The 17,809-nt window shown below is 38.8% G+C and overlaps 1 protein-coding gene across 4 annotated transcripts in view; it reads right to left on the reverse strand.

The window, feature by feature from the left end:
* Positions 1-14,460: 14,460 nt before the first annotated feature.
* Positions 14,461-17,809, reverse strand: part of msi2a (musashi RNA-binding protein 2a) — a 163,295-nt gene continuing 159,946 nt past the window's right edge. For 3 of the 4 annotated variants that reach the window (XM_084400908.1, XM_084400907.1, XM_084400910.1), the window contains exons 14-15: positions 16,472-16,548; positions 14,803-16,309 (exon numbers count right to left, since the gene is read on the reverse strand). In XM_084400908.1, coding sequence (XP_084257034.1) covers positions 16,507-16,548 — 42 coding nt within the window. In that variant the 3' untranslated portion in view covers positions 14,803-16,309; positions 16,472-16,506. Of the gene's footprint in view, positions 16,310-16,471; positions 16,549-17,809 lie in introns of all 4 variants that reach the window. The other variant, XM_084400909.1, reaches the window with a different exon arrangement.

Raw genomic sequence — 17,809 nt, forward strand, 5'->3', positions numbered from 1 at the left:
CATAACAATTCTGCCAGTGTTTGACTGTGGCTGCCGGGCTCCCAGCAGAACATCTGAATCCTGACTTATTGACCATCTTCTCGCCTGATCAATATTTAATGCCCCCTTTGACAAGATCACATTCAACAGAGTGAGAGATTTTACACTTCTTGGCCGGGGGTCCAGCGAAAAGACGGAATTTTTTTCGGTGTTATTACATGAAGGAACAGCGTTCAGAGGCCCTCTCTCTTCTTGCCTTGCTGACTCGTGTGATTTCTTTTCAGAGATGACGGAGAACATCTGAGCCACAGGGTGTGCGGTTCAGACCACACAGCCGCAGATCTTCCTCACGATTCATGCCTGCAGATACCATACTCTACTGTTAATTATGTAGACGAGAAAAAAATACTCTCATTTGAATCAAGGCCAGGAGTAAAAAACAAACAAAACATGATTACTTTCCTTGCATCACACGAGCGCCTACAAAATAACAGCTGATGAAATGGGACTAATCTTAAGGGAAGAGTGAGATAAGGCAGTTTGGCAGTCACAACATGGCTGACGCAACACTTCCCCCCCTTTAAGTTGGGAGACACTGTGTCTTTTGGATGAGCAAACACTCAAGAATAGTTTACCTAACAATGACGATTTTTGCCATCATTCACTTACCCTCAGGTCACTTGCATGGAACACAAATAGAATGTCTGTTTCTGCAAATAGGAAGTATCTCTTTTTCCCATAGTAAATGAATGCATTACTATGGTAACCAGCAATTGTATTCCCCTCATGCTAAACCACACCCCCACTGCATGAAGCATTGCCAGCTGTATCTTTATCTAATATCATCATTGAATAATTACGTATTTAAATCATTCTCAACATGTGGTGACAAACCTGTCCCTTGACTTTTTAGTCATGAAAAATATCCATGTAAATGGCATCGCATTTGACTCTATTGCATATTGTTTTGCAAATTTTTTTTTTTTTCAAATAATTTGATTTTCAAAAAACACTTGTTAACTTCACCTGCTACTTCTATAGCATTTATTTATATTTGAATTTTTGGATTGTTTTATTTTCCTGGGTTAAGCATTAGTGCATAATTGTTAATTTTGCAAAAATGAATGTAAGTAATAAAAAAGAATGCTTGTCTTTTTTTTGTCATTGGTATTATTAATGTTAAAACTGTATTTGTATTTGGAGATGTTGACAACCCCTTCTTCCTTTGTGAAATGCAATAAATAAATGAACAAACTTTACGTTGTCCTTTTGATTTGTAATGATGTCAAGATGTTAATAAATACTATCAAATACCATGGGTGAAAAATGAACTAAACGGAATTAAAACATTGGAAAATCAACAAATAGTGTTGTAATATTCATTTGTGTAATATTCTTTGTCTACATATTATCCAGTGTCTATTTTGGAGCCCAAGTAAAGACACGCACATCACATGACGGTAGTGCTGTTCCGTCTGTCATACTCAATGTTTTGCAGAGATAAAGAATGTCTCAGCAGAGTAAAAGTAGATCACCTCATATTTTATTGTTTTGCAGATCATTAGTTTGAATGAAAACCAGCACTCTGCCTTCTCTTGAAGCAGAAGAAATAAAAAGAAAATATTCAGCTCTTTTTCAGTCTACTGAAGCATGAGGGTAGTGCCGTGGGGAGGGACACTCTAGTCATTTAGCCAAAAACGCAAGAGAGACCTGGGCTTCGGTCCAACCTAAAGACTGTGAGAGAGATCCAACCGAATCAGGTTCCAGAACCAGACACCGGTGGAGTATTAAAAGCTTATCCTGAGGTGTGATGGGCGATGTGAATCCTATTGGGACATCCAACTGAAACAAGCTTCTGATGGTTTGTAGCTGCTCTTCCAGCTGGTGGGCCAGTTTTTGAAGTTGGTAGACCATCTTGGACCAGCAGCAGACCCCCAACCATCATATTTCCAAACCTAGCTTGTCCACCTTAATCTGCAACGACCTAGTTTTCCAGCAGGGAACAGTGGGAAAGTGGTAGTCTGTAGAAATGTGTTCGTCTAGATCTTTTAAGGGGGTGTTTCATTAACAGACATGCTGCTGTACGTGACACTGAGCTGTTTTTAAACATTCACAGCTGAGAGAATAAACCCATAAGGCGGTTGTTTATAGTGCAGCTGTATTATCTTGTTCTCTCTACAGCTGCTGTGTGTCATAGTGTCATGGTCTGTCTGCTCATCTTTAACCTTTCTCTCTGTCACCATGTGTGCATGCACATTACAGAGCTACTGAATAGGACACTTATTCAAAACACTAATTTGTTTATTTATTAACCCTTTCATGCGTAGAGGTCACTACAGTGGACAGCTATTAAAAAGCCATTTTCTTATGCTTGATAGCATAGTTACCATTAACCAGTACAGTGGAGACTAGTGCATCATCCACTGCCACCATGTGGCAAGCCTTTTTATGTGGAATTGGCCGATGGCCAGTCAGAAATGCCAAGTTGCTCTGGAATATCCATCCTTTCCTTCTAGAAGACTCTTGCAGGTAAAATGTTGCAACACCTAAGGAGTCATATCATTGTTAAATGTTCCAAGAATTGATTTTAGATTGGGAGGAAATTTAGTGTCCACTAAATTGTACATCATGAATCACTGTATTTCAGCTTTAGCTACTGTCTATTACTGTCACTTCCTGAACTTCATCTGCAGTAACTTTTTTTTTGTCTGTAAATAAATGTATTTGTATACATTTGTAATAGTAATGCATGTTACTTGTAATGCGTTACTTTACTCGTAACATCAAAAAATAATCTAATTACGTAATGCACGTTACTAGTAATGTGTTACTCCAGAGGGTTTTTTCAGAGTGGAGAGCTAAGAAAGAAATTTGTCCATTTTGATTATAATCAGAATTATCAGCTAATGGTAAATTGGCGTACTCTTAAACTGGAGGGAGCTTGAGAATTTTCTCCATAGTCTGAGTTGTATCTTCACCGGTTGTAGAAATCTTTGATAGAATTGTGTCCTCGTGTTGTGATATCACGTGACATTCACTTGTAAGTTCTTCTCTGTCTGCTGGTTGAACAGGAACAGAACTCTATTGCAATAATTGAAGCTGTATTATATTTATTTTGTACATTTATAGTTTTCACATTTTATATCAATTTGTTCATTGGTTTGTTAAATACACACAACATTGCTGTGTTATTACTGATTTGGATAATACAGTACAATATAGTAATTCACGAGTTTGTGTGCCCATATAATCTTAGTGTAAGTGGTAAAACGGATTTGGCTTGCTGTCTGCTAGAGGGGCTCAGAGAGGATATTCTACTCGAGCTCCGGTTGCCCCCTATTACACAGGCAAAATATGGTACAAAAGGAGGAGAAGGGAAATAGGAGGGATGCCGAAAGAACTAATGATGAGAAGTGGTAAGAGGCTGGTTTTTATACTTTGGTATTAATTAGAAGATTAGATGGGCTACTCATCACGAAATTACAATAACTACACTAATTCAGTTAAATAACATAAACGCATACTGTCCACTCAAGTGTAAATCTGAAAATCTCTTAAAATATGTGTAAAAAAAAGTTTGTTTGTTTTTCATGCCCTAAGAGCAATAATAACACAAGAAAAAAAATCCTGACCGTGGTTATCATAATTCATGCATGAAAGTGTTAAACATGCTATAAATAAGTGTTGGGGTATGTTACAAGTAACACGTGAAAATAACAGGTTTAACTGCCAACATGTTCACTGACATCCCACACATATAAATAAATATATATACATATTTTTCACATGCATCTATAAGCTAGTGTGCTCCAAAAAAAGGACAAAATTCGCATTTAGAAGACCAAACCCAATGTTGAAAATGAAAATCAATGTCAGAATCCAACGCCAGATTGACATTAATCTCCAACGTTGTACAAGACGTTGTATTGTATTGACTTTCATTTCCAATGTTGGGTTTAGTCTTCTAAATGCGAATTTTGTCATTGTTTTGGAGCACACTAGCTTAAAGATAACAGTAAGGCTACCATATTCATACTAAAAGCCAAACAACTTTAAATCCGACGTCGGGTTCTGACGTCAATCTGACTTTCATTTCCAACAAAAATGCAACCCCTGCAACCAAAATCATCCCCTGACTGACGTTACTACTTTCTATTCAAGGACCTTGACAGAATTATAGTGGAGTAAAAAGTACCATATTTGTCTTTAAAATGTAGTGGTTAAATAATAAAACAATATACACTCACCTAAAGGATTATTAGGAACACCATACTAATACTGTGTTTGACCCCCTTTCGCCTTCAGAACTGCCTTAATTCTACGTGGCATTGATTCAACAAGGTGCTGAAAGCATTCTTTAGAAATGTTGGCCCATATTGATAGGATAGCATCTTGCAGTTGATGGAGATTTGTGGGATGCACATCCAGGGCACGAAGCTCCCGTTCCACCACATCCCAAAGATGCTCTATTGGGTTGAGATCTGGTGACTGTGGGGGCCATTTTAGTACAGTGAACTCATTGTCATGTTCAAGAAACCAATTTGAAATGATTCGAGCTTTGTGACATGGTGCATTATCCTGCTGGAAGTAGCCATCAGAGGATGGGTACATGGTGGTCATAAAGGGATGGACATGGTCAGAAACAATGCTCAGGTAGGCCGTGGCATTTAAACGATGCCCAATTGGCATTAAGGGGCCTAAAGTGTGCCAAGAAAACATCCCCCACACCATTACACCACCACCACCAGCCTGCACAGTGGTAACAAGGCATGATGGATCCATGTTCTCATTCTGTTTACGCCAAATTCTGACTCTACCATCTGAATGTCTCAACAGAAATTGAGACTCATCAGACCAGGCAACATTTTTCCAGTCTTCAACTGTCCAATTTTGGTGAGCTTGTGCAAATTGTAGCCTCTTTTTCCTATTTGTAGTGGAGATGAGTGGTACCCGGTGGGGTCTTCTGCTGTTGTAGCCCATCCGCCTCAAGGTTGTGCGTGTTGTGGCTTCACAAATGCTTTGCTGCATACCTCGGTTGTAACGAGTGGTTATTTCAGTCAAAGTTGCTCTTCTATCAGCTTGAATCAGTCGGCCCATTCTCCTCTGACCTCTAGCATCAGCAAGGCATTTTCGCCCACAGGACTGCCGCATACTGGATGTTTTTCCCTTTTCACACCATTCTTTGTAAACCCTAGAAATGGTTGTGCGTGAAAATCCCAGTAACTGAGCAGATTGTGAAATACTCAGACCGGCCCGTCTGGCACCAACAACCATGCCACGCTCAAAATTGCTTAAATCACCTTTCTTTCCCATTCTGACATTCAGTTTGGAGTTCAGGAGATTGTCTTGACCAGGACCACACCCCTACATGCATTGAAGCAACTGCCATGTGATTGGTTGATTAGATAATGGCATTAATGAGAAATTGAACAGGTGTTCCTAATAATCCTTTAGGTGAGTGTACTCAAATCACTTGGGTACAGATACTCAAAAAGTGTACTTAAGTACAGCACTCATAATTTTAACATGCATTAATTATTTTTAAAGTATTTGTATATTTTATTATTAATGTATCTATTGTTATTCTTTTTTTACACTTTTTAATTATAATTTATGACCTGACATTTAGTTTGATGTTGTTGCAACATTTGCAGTATTCCTGGTAATGTGTTTGTGTATGCCAAAGTAGAGGAGTTGTCTTCAGAAAATTAAATCCGCACTTTCATAATCACCTCTGACCAAACAGGGGGATACTGTTTTTCATAGCAGGAATTAATTAAACTCACACCATGGGACAGGATGACACAGTTTGATAATATATTTTGAGTGATATGGGCCATTGACTGCCTTTTCATTGCTCATGAACAATAATGAGGCAGGCAATAATAATAATAATAATAAAAGAAAAGAAAAAAAAACCAAGAAATATCTGTGGATCCATTCACAGTGCAGATTGTTTGTGGGTATTAAATTGTGCGTACATCTCTGAATGAAACTGGAAAAGGAACCTATTGTCAAAATGTTTCTTAGCAAATTGCTGTCACTGCCATTGTGTCGCGTTTGATAGATTCAGTGTTTTTGAAAAGAGACAGAATAGAAAAGTGAAGATTCATCTGGCTTGGTCAGCTGTCCACTGCAGGGATTTCATTCTGGACATCTGATATGCTGATTGTTTTTGGCACTTGTAGCCGAGGTGACAGCTCCAACAAAAAGCATGTATCATTTTATCAAGGGTTTTATTTATTTATATATATCTATGTGCTGCTTTAAGGCATGAAAATGGGCTTTGAGAGCATCTGGAATGGGGGACAGTGAGCTTTGCTGATGCTGCATATTCAAACATGCAGAACTCCCAAGCTATTTTCTTTCCTCAAATAAAGAATTAAAATAAGCTCCTTTAAAGGCTGATTTTAGATATCAGCACTCCCACGGCATTCCCCAGCTCAACGCGTTTCCTGTGGTTTATGTATGAAGGTTGAACAGAGGACACATGGCTGCACGGGAGCCTGTGTGCCTGTGAGTGTGTGTGTGTGTGAGATTATACAGATCTGAAAAACAGAAAGGAAACCCGTAGGAACGGGTACAAAAAACATCCAACAACCTTACTAATGAGTTAGATTGGATAGTTTATGTAGATATACAGTGTATTTATTATTTTGATATGCTACAGCCATCAAAGCGGCACTTTTGTAAACATTTAACACCTTTGAATGTTAGTATTTTAAGAAAATTACTAAATGTGATCGTTTTACTATTTACCGTAGTAGCATGTTCATTTTTTTGAATATCTGTCAAAGGCATTGCATGTTCTTTTTTATTCAGCTTGCAGTATTTTTTGTTGTTGGTCTATGTACAAATGCAATGTTTTAGTGGCATCCTCTGCCATACATTTTCATCCAGCTGTTTTTGAACACACAAATGTTTCCTATGCAAAGTAATGTGTCGGAATTGGGGTTTTGTGGACCATAATAGTAAAGGGTTTCCTTAAGATTGAACACTGAACATTGAAAATAACTGTTTTTGCACATCCTTAAAAGGCAGGAATGCCAATTCAGGTCTCAATAAAATCTCACACAACATAATAAGCATGAGAGTTGCTAAAGTTAATTCTGAAGCGTTTATATGGTTGGGAGAGTGAGGAGCGCATCTGCTTCAGGGCTGATTTGAACTTTCTGCAGTCAGGATGGCGTGATTGATGCTCTCGCAGCTTCCCGTGTGTGTTCCTCAGTCGCGTTTGCTCCGAGGAAACTATTGATTGGGACGAGAGAAATCGTTCAGGCTGATAACAGTAATGAACGAGCTGAAGCTTGCTTTGGAAGTGCAGCATGGCGTCATAGAACATAAAAGAGATGGAAGGAAAGGAAAGCATTAACTAGCATGCTGGTCAAAGCCAATCTTCTCAACAGGGATGCATTCTTTTAAACTGTAGTGTCATTTCTGCTCCCACTAGTGGCACCAAAATAATTACCAAACCAATTCATATCACTTTTTTTATTTTGTGAAAATTGTATTTAGAGTTTAAATGGAAGCTGTTATAATAACCGATCTGACAACAGATTCCCCGGTGAGCGTAAAAGCTTTGGCGAGAGCATAACTTTTTCAAATTAAACCGCTATGAGACCTTAATTATTTCATTGGATTGGGGTCAAGGATGAACTGCAACAATGTAATTATATTAGATCAGCCAGAACTCAAAAGGTTATTTCATAAGTTTGGCAGTACTGCGAAGCTGGTAAGCCAAAGAATCCGTTCAAAAACAAACCTGTCAACTCAATAAAGATATAATAAATATAATGTGAATCTGGGCAAAAAGAGGATATTAGCGAAAACACATTTTCGAAACATCTCATCTTTTGATAACCGTGCCGTGGTTTGGGAGAGGGGAGACATCTTCCCGGAGAACTTCTCTCCGCCGGCACGGCTGTTTTTCCCTCCCAGAAGGTCGTTTGGTTAATGCACATTTTGGTCTTCACAGGCTCTTAACTGCTTTTTAATCAGTGATTATTAGAGATGTGGAAGGCTGTGCAGGCGCCGGAGTCCCCAGACGCAGAAGAGTGCCTGTCAATATGTCATGTCAATTAGCTCACGGCGAGACGGCCCCCTCCATAGCTGATCTACTCCAACACTTCCTCCGCCTGCACGAGGAGGAAATGATCTCATCGCTGGGTATGCTCAGAATGACTTACAGCTATTTTTTGACAGAGAGTATGAAGTATGTTTACTGTGCACATACCGCTCTCTGTATGCGTGGATAACCGAGGTGACCCACTATTTGCAAAAACGTGCCGCTTGCAACCAGTGTAAATAGTGTATCCCACAATGCAATGAGCTCGACTTGACCTTCCATTCAAACTAGAAGCAAAATCAACTGCAGTTTCTTGATGTTAAAGGGATAGGTCACACAAAAATGAAAATTAGCCCATGATTTACTCACCCTGAAGCCATCTTCTTTCAGACAAATACAATCAGAGTTATTTAAAAAAAAAGCTTTATAATGGGAGTGAATGGGATCCTGTCTTTGGAAGTCCATCAAAGCACATCAATTCATGATTAAAGTGCTCCACGCGGCTCCGGGGGTTAATAAAGGCCTTCTGAAGTGAAGCGATGCATTCGTGTAAGAAAAATATCCATATTTAAAACTTTATCGACTAAAATAACTAGCTTCCGACAGACAGCCGTGCGCATCGATTTACACCAAAAGACTAACCTTGAACTTGACGCACAACGTAATGACGAACACGGTTGTTTGAACCGCGAGAGGCGTTAATTGCCATCATTACGTTGTGTGTCAAGCTCCGCGTGGAGCACTTTAATCATGAATTGATGCGCTTTGATGGACTTCCAAAGACATACACCCATTCACTCCCATTATAAGGCTTGGAAGAGCCAGGACATTTGTTTTATATAACTCCGATTGTATTCGTCTGAAAGAAGAATGTCATATACACATAGGATGGCTTCAGGGTGAGTAAATCATGGGCTAATTTTCATTTTTGGGTGAACTATCCCTTTTAATGTGTATATGTAAAATGTTTATATGTAATATGATGTATTTTTAGAATGTGCAAAAAAAAAAACCACACCAAATAATGAGTCATTAATTACTCACCCTCATGTCGTTCCAAACCATAGACTGTAAAAAAAGATGGACGACGCCCCTTCGCTCTCTTCCATTGATAAGAACTGAAGCCGCCAGAGTCCTGATCTGGCGCTGACATATTGGAACTTGAGTCTGCGCAGTAGCGATCTCGGGACCAGACCTGCGCAGTAGTGAGCAGGAAGTAAAGCCGCGAAATCAGCGCTCCGCCCTCACTCTCGCAGAATGCACTCAGGGAGAGTGGATTCTGCACACTTTTAATTTTTTTTATTGCAGTACGACAAGAGGCTTGTTAAAATAAAGTAAATACAATCTCCTCAGTCCTCCGAAGATCCCGAAAAAAATGTCCGTTGGTGCTTCAGTGACTACTTCGCTCGAGAACCTGTCAATCATGACGTTACACCACCGCATCACGTAACTAACTAAAAACCAACTTATTTTTGAAACAGACACTTGAACTTACATCAGCGTGATAAAAATGACAGCAAATGAAATAAACCACCTTTGGAAAAAAGATATTTGAAGTGTAATTTAATTGTTTAGTTGGTCTCACGTCCCGTTGAATAACATGGGGAGGCGGGGCTTATGACCTATACTAGGACCAGTCACCGGGGGGGCGATCGAGATGTTTTGGCTTCACTTTTCAGGGCTTGTGCGGCACGCTTGTTCCAAACCCGTAAGACTTTTGTTCATCTTCAGATTGAATTTAGGCTCATGTCCAAAGCTACCCAGTATGCTTTGCGGCTGCGTGAGTTCTGACCAAGGTTTTGTCCGATTGCTATTATAGATGCCCACTCTATGCTAAAGCAAGTGCACTAGCAATCTGCTTTCGTAGTTTGTTTATATGATGAGCGTCTCTGTCGAGGACGGTGTCGTGCACTCTGAGTGCTTATTTACCTTAATGTATTCTAAACATAGAACCGACACACTCACCCTTATCAAACATATCGTTAATTGCCAATTAAGCCCGAGCTTCAGACTGATGCTTAATTACCGCTAACGAGAGCCGAGTTGCGGCAAGGTCTGCTCTTCTCCCACGCACCTTTACCGCGGGAAACACTCGTAAACACACCACAGCCGCAGCTGATCCCACTGTAAAGTGCATCATGAATATTCACGCCGAATGGGACACACCGCTAAAGACGAGCTCCTGGCGGGCCACCCTCCGAGAATGTGCGCTTAGCATCCTGCTAGTTTATATGTGCTGTTAAGTGCACACCGCAGGACCAGGACCACGCTGAGAGCTGAAACCCGTCTCGTGACACTCATGACACCTGCATATGCAAATCTCAGCACTGCGGGCCTGTCGACACCGTCTCACCATGAGCTCACAGAGAAACGGAGTAATGGAGAGAGAGAGTTTTAGGACTGAAAGAGGAGGATAAGACGTTGGCCTATATGAACTATTTTGGGGATTTCTATGTATGATTAATAACGTATTGATTAGAAACAGCAGTTCATTCATGTGGAATTGTTTTTCGCATATGCATTCTCATAAAACTACATTATGTGATGCAAAAGTCGTTCGATTTTGTTATGACTATGAGCGTATCTTATTTTAGCATCTTGAAAACACAATCAATGAAAAGCAGATTAGCATATTTTGCTGACCGAGTGTCATTGCAAGAAAAAAACTGAATGGGACGTATTAGTAAACGTGGCATCAAAACAATATTTAGCTTTTAATGAAGGCAGGCTGTTTGTTGTCTCATATATTTGAGATTAAATCTCATCAACCCCCTTTGCGGTTTGAATTATATTATTAGACCGTACAGTAATAGAGAGCTCGTAGCGGGATGAATGATCTTTATCTCTGACAGAATCATATATTTGACCTGTCATCTCGTCTAGATGAATGATTCTATAGGCTTGCTTGCGCCACATCTGTAGTTAATACCGTTCAGCTATTTTGGTGAACTCTAAAAAGATGAAAGTTTAATAAGGTTCGTTTGACAGCATATATATGAGAACCATGTAGTTTTTATCTATCGATCAGAGGAAATATTTCTGAAACTAATAAAGATATGTGCGGCATTAGGTTTTATACCTCGGCGGATTATTTGCCGGGAGTTATTGTTCGGCTTAAGCAAAATGTGGGTTTCTATTATACTCCAGCGGCTAAGCACAGCTAAAGCCTTAATATCCATTTATGAAGATATTCATTTCATATTCAGCAAAATTCATGAGGTAGAAAATGTTATTATAGACCCCATGAAAGCCAAAATGAGCCAATTGAGAAAGAAAGTTTGCATGTGCCTTCTGTGAGCACCGTCTCTCCAACCAAACGCCAAAAGTATTTTTTTCCCCTCTGAAGTCCACTGTTTTCATGGCCATTGTCTTTTCACACAAAATGACTTGATGATTAGCAAAGCCCCAGTCCAGCTCGTGCCATAGGTTGCAGTGTAGGGCTGCATTTTCACACCTGTAAGTCATTTTCTTTGTTCCGAAGCACGGACTTAATTTGTTAATATGTTGCATTTTCTATCTGGTTCGGTTCGCTTTCACAAGGCAACATTTCAAAGCGTACCAAAATGCGTTTATGCAAGATACAGTCCTCTTATTGGTCAGAGTTCAACTGGTTTCATTCCTCTGCGTCATCCATCAAGATGGATAGAGACAATCGCTCCACTGGCTTTTTGTGGCTTTGTTTATAACTGTCAGGATACACGCAAACACTTATTCAAATGTAGCCTTGATCCCTGCTCTGACTGATAAATTAAATATATATAAAAATATATATTACATTTATAAAGCAGTTAGGCTTCGTCAGGACAGCATTCTTGCAATGCACAAAGAAGAGTAATTACTCTGATAAAGAGGTGCTCTTTGATTTTCAGCCATAAAAACTCTCAGAATCAGACACTGCTTCTTATGATACCATTTGTCGGATTGCTTTCACACCTCAAACCGCCCTGAGTTCGTTTTCAATCGGGCCGAGACCACCTCGTTTAGGCGATCTCGGAGTGATTGTTTTGGTCTGGATCCGAGTGGGATTGCCATGTTCATATATGCCGCAGCCTAAATATAACAACCAAGGAAGAAAGCAATCCGGTCGAATTCGTTTTCGATTACCTCTGTAAGTGGTTGAAAGTGGACAAGCTCAAAAAGTTTTAGAGGCTGTTTACACCTGTATTTAGCCTCATCAACTTGCAGTGGCGGATGGTGCATTTCACACTTAGGCCTTCAGTGGTGTCCTACCTGAATGAATCCATTAAGACTTAAATGACTGTTGTACAGGTTATCTGTGCGTTTCAGTTCCAACAATGAGTCTTTTCTATCGAGGCTAATGCTGAAAGTCGAGTCTGTCCCCTTGTATTTCTGGCATAAGATTTAATTCGCTTTAGTGCTGAGAGTGTCTGCTCGACAGAAGCCGTGGACACAGGGACAGTCACCGCAAAAAATGACGATGTGTACAGCTGCCCCATGCTCTCACAGATTTTGAAGGAAATCAATGAGATCAGCGGGACTTTTGCCTTCAAAATCAGTCCTGGAATGCATTACAGTCAGTTAATTCTGTTTTTACCCGGACAGATCGAATAGAGCTCCGTGACTCAGCATTAAGCTGGATAAGGCTGCATTTCACAGGTATATTCTCCATCTGTACATTTTAGAAAATCAAACAAATATGTCCATTTCACTGTCAGGAGAGGACGAGCCTTCAGCAAGTGATCTCCGCTAATATTCAAGCTTCTGTGAATGAGCGCACCAAACAGACGGAGCACAATAGAATAGTAGCGCAATAATTCTGACTAAAATACATATATTGCTAAAATATTTGTTGTTGGAGACAATAAATGTGACATGTGGAATTTTAAACCTACAAGTATATTTTTATGAAAGTGACCATCATGATGGAGTAATCAAATGCAGGCTAATATAGTTTGTGCTTTTGTTTTTATTTCAATTTTTAGTTTAGCCTTCATTGGCCTTCAAAATCATTGTTTTTAGAATGTAATGTGATTTTAACCACCTTTTTTGCACATAATATATTGCATAGCCTACAATACATTCACTATATGTGTTTCCATATCCTTCAATATCATCATTGTTTGTAGGATATCATTGGGATATCACTTGTGATCCGATCGACCAAAACACATCTTAATACCAGGTGTAAACTGGGCCTAAGATCTTACAATGACTTGGACTTAAAACGGATTACAATACAAGTGACCTTAAAAGTTATGCACTGAATTCCCAAGTCAAATTCTTATGACCAACCCCACGTCAGGAAGGTCGCTGACTCTCTGCATCATTAATAAAAGAGTGTGTCAGTTGACTAATTATCAATCAGCGTCATGTTTATAAATGAGCCTGAACATCTGCAGGCTGCTTGGGAATCTTGACAGATCCAGTGCTCAAGCACCAGTGAAGTGTTTTAAGGTGAGTTTCTTCTTTTGACATCATCTCTTCAGTAGATGGAGGACCAGCCGGTGGCAGCACAAAGACAGAGATCTCGTCGAGACAAGGACGAGGAGGTCGTGACAGAGACACAGGCCACTTAGTGAGTTTAGACAGCTGGACAGGCCCGGAGATGTCCATTTATGAGTCAGAGCTGATGGGATGGACATGGCCAAATTTAGAGACAGGTCTAAAATGCAGGGCAACTCAAACGTCCAAATTTATTCATCAAAGAATCTTAAAAACTGCATCACAGTTTCTACAAAAGTATTAGCCGTCTTCAACGTTGTTGATAGTAATAAATGTTTCTTGAGCAGCAAATCAGCATATTAGAATGATTTCTGAAGGATCATGTGACACTGAAGACTGGAGTAATGATGCTGAAAACATTCACGGGAATAAATTACATTTTTAAGATAGAAAAGTTATTTTACAGTATTACTGTTTTCAATTGTTTGATAAAACTAAAGCAGCCTTGATTGATCGATCATAAGAGACAAAAACATTTTTTACTACCCCAAACTTTTGAACGGTAGCGCACGGCACCTTACTTGCATGGTACGAACAATCACGATGGAAAATATCTATCTTTTTGTTCTTAAAAGCATAACAAGGACTCACATTTTTCCATCTGTTGCCTTTCCTGTCACAGCTCTAGTCACTAGTGAAAAGCCTGGGACTGTGCGTGCTCTTCAGCCAATCAGTGATATCAGTGAACAACTGCGAGGTGATTGGGAACGTCAACAGACAGAGACTGCGCTCTTCAGGTAATATAGACCTCCTTGCTTCTAGCCTTTTTAAATCTATTAAATAGTACCAGCTACGGCACAAAAAACGTTCACCAACTGCTGTGTACATCACAGACAGCACCCATGGAGATCACATTCTCATTAACAACCACCACCACAAAAATAACCTGAATCAAAATTGAAATCACTGAACAAACATCTTGGTTTCATTTTTTAATGATTTTGTATTTTTTTACATTTGAACATTACAATAGTTTTCTTCCCTCGCTCCGTTCCCTTCGTTTGTTTAAATATTATTACGTGACTGGCTCTATAAATCTTTTCGAGGCTCTGGCGTTTAGAGCGTGTGCCTCTGGCCACCAGACTACACCAAATAAAACAGTTTACATCTGCAGCAGGAAAAAGAAAAAGACACATTTACACCAGAATATACATATCAGATCATTTAACATTAAAAATTTGCAATTTATATATTTATATATATATATGTGTGTTTGACCTAAAACAGCTTTTCAACTTGAAAAAGAAATCAGCAGCTCTAGGTTTCGGGTCAACATTTTTTTTCTTTTTTTTTTTCAGTGTCTTCAACTGGCTGTATATTAAAATATGTCAATATTTCAGATAAAAGGTTCACTATGTCCTTGAAATGGATTCGAAGCACACCAGTAATAGATTGCTTTTCGTTTGGCTTCTTCTCAACCTGCGTTCTGGACGCCAGTGGCAGAAAAATAAAAAGCAACAATTTTTCATACATCAAATCTCCGTAAGGTCACTCGTGACAGCTAGCATGTGCAAAGAGAAAACCGCCATTCTTTTTGTACACAGTGCAAAGCTTCCTCCGTACACTTGATTTACTCAGAATAAATGAAATCTCACAGGACTGAGGTATGATTCATTAAAAATGTTTGTTTGCTTCAGTCAAAAGTGAAATAAACTGCTTCGTTCACGTACAGTCCACGACAGGTTCCAAAATCAAGAGGAACGTCCTCTATTAGACAACATTAACAACAATAGACAACATAGTAAGTTTCTTTTTTTTTCTTCTCAAGAGTATAAAAATGTCCGAATGTGCAGAACACAGGAAAACGTCCTTTCGTTGATCACTACACACAGTGTGCTTTGGACGGGAGTGGTGTTTCTGAAACTCCACGGTGAATGAGGAAAGATTCAGCTCATGTTATGTCCGTGAGTATGCTGGTATCACACCTGTAAAATGATTCAGCTCATGTCATGTGTATACACTAATTAGAAAAATCATGTGTTACTGGAGTTTTTTTTCTCACCATCATACGTCAATTAATTTCACCCTGATTTTTTTTTTTTTCGAAACACCATCAGAAAAATATGCCTGAACTGGTTATATGCAGTGAAGTATATTTACAGTTACATTTCTTTCTCTTATATTTGAAACCACCATGTTTGAAAACAAATGTTACAGTATACTTTTTTCTTCTAAATGACAACAACAAACACACACAGATAGATAGATATAGATATATATAAAAAGGACCATAAAAATATTGGAGTCCTCTCCCTCTGTATTGCCCAAAAATAGGTCATTATGATCAACAATGAGACTTCACAATTAAAAACAGCTACTAAGATTAAGTAATTTTCTTTCTTTTTTTCTTTTTTTCAATGGATGAATGGCATGGTGTCTTTCAGTGCGGCGTCTGTCCAAGTGTGCAAAAGAATTTTTTTTTTAACTGCCATCAAAATTGATGCGGACAACACTTGTGACACTTAAAATGAGCAAAGAAACTTAAAAGAATTGTGACAATCGCAACTGAATAACTCATTCATCTAAGTTTTTTTCTCTAAAAGCCAAAGTCATTTAAAAAGCATACAGAAAGGGGACAAAAGAAAAGAAAAGCAGGGAGTCCTGCAGTGACAGGAGGGCTGGATTACTGTTAACAGCAGTTGTGATGTTTTGTTTTCTGAGATGTTTTTCTTCTTTATTTGGGTCCACCCCCCCTTGTCCTTTCACCAATCAGAACCTGTAGTGCTTGAAGTCTTTATGACATCAACTGTACATGAACCAATCAGAGACTCTGGCCATTTTCCCAGGGCCTCCAGATGAATTCTGGTGATTCAAAACAGATGACGCATTATAGAACAGGAAACCACAAACATTTGCTACCTTAAGTGTTTTTTTTTCTTTTTCTTTAATCATTCTTGTTTAGACTATGAATGGCTACATAAAAGAATCAGAATGAAGTTTTCTGAAAGAGAGAAATGTGCATACCTTCAATGAGTTGGTGCTGCATCTTTGCTTCGCTTTCAGTGGTATCCATTTGTAAATGCTGTGGCGATCAAAGGACCCTGAAAGCAGATAATGTGTAAGATGTTGAGCAGAAGTTTCTCTTTTATGAACTGTCTGAGATTCATTCTTCTCTCATGTGCAGAATCAAGAACTCCACTTTAAGAGAACAATTATTCACAAATGATAAAAGTGCCAATGAAAGCTGTGATCTGAGTGTCACTGAGAGCAGACCTCCTGATGAAGTAAAAAGCATGGTTAGTTCGGCACCAGCAGATGTTTTGGATGCTGGTCTGTCCCTGGCACCACTGATGGTGGTCATGTCTTTTAGAGAAATTTCAAATTTGAAACATTAAAACAAATTACTTAATTGGGATTACACAGACTAACAGCAACTTAGAACTGATATATTTTAATAAGCATCATACAAATGATTTGTTCACTATCAACATTTCTATTCGTTTTTAAAGTGCCACAATTAGGCTATTTTAAAGGTTTCTAATTTTATTTTGGAGCTCTCCTACAACAGGTTTACATGAATCCAAGGTCAAAACCACTATTTTACTCATAATATACAGTGCAATACATAAGTTAATACACCCATGCTAAAGTTGACTAAAAAGAGGAATAAAAAAATCATCTTTTGGAAATTGAACTTAATGCCTTAATTTAAAAAATTAGGAAAAATCCAACCTTTAAGGACACCAATTTTCTTTGTGAATGAATAATGTATCGTAAATAAATAAATGTTCTTCCTTAAAATACATGGTGCATAAGTTTGGACACCCCTATGTTAAATTCCCATAGAGGCAGGCAGATTTTTATTTTTAAAGGCCAGTTACTTCATGGATCCAGGATACTATGCATCCTGATAAAGTTCCCTTGGCCTTTGGAATTAAAATAGCCCCACATCATCACATAGCATTCACCATACCTAGAGATTGGCATGGTTTTATTTCAGTTAGCCTAATAGCTAGTTTGATTAGCATTGAGAGCATCTTCTCGACATGTCGACAACACAAACCAAACTCTTCCAGACCTCAGCTACAACTACAGTGTTTGAGTGCGGGTCCAAGTAGACGCCGTTCATGGGCAACCAATGAAGACCATATGCTGTCATTATGCAAATTTGTACAATGTTCCGTAGGTATGTAACGAAGTGAGACTTGAATTACTGACAACTCGTTTCAGCAGTTCAGAATCGATTCTTTCTTTTAGGAGACATTAATTTTATTTGTTGTGTACTTCAACCTTTAAAATTTTGCAGGCCTTTTACATTCACAAACAGCTATATTACACACTGCATGAAAGGTTATATTTGAA

Source organism: Rutilus rutilus (assembly GCF_951802725.1).
Source record: "Rutilus rutilus genome assembly, chromosome: 25".
NCBI lineage: Eukaryota > Metazoa > Chordata > Actinopteri > Cypriniformes > Leuciscidae > Rutilus > Rutilus rutilus.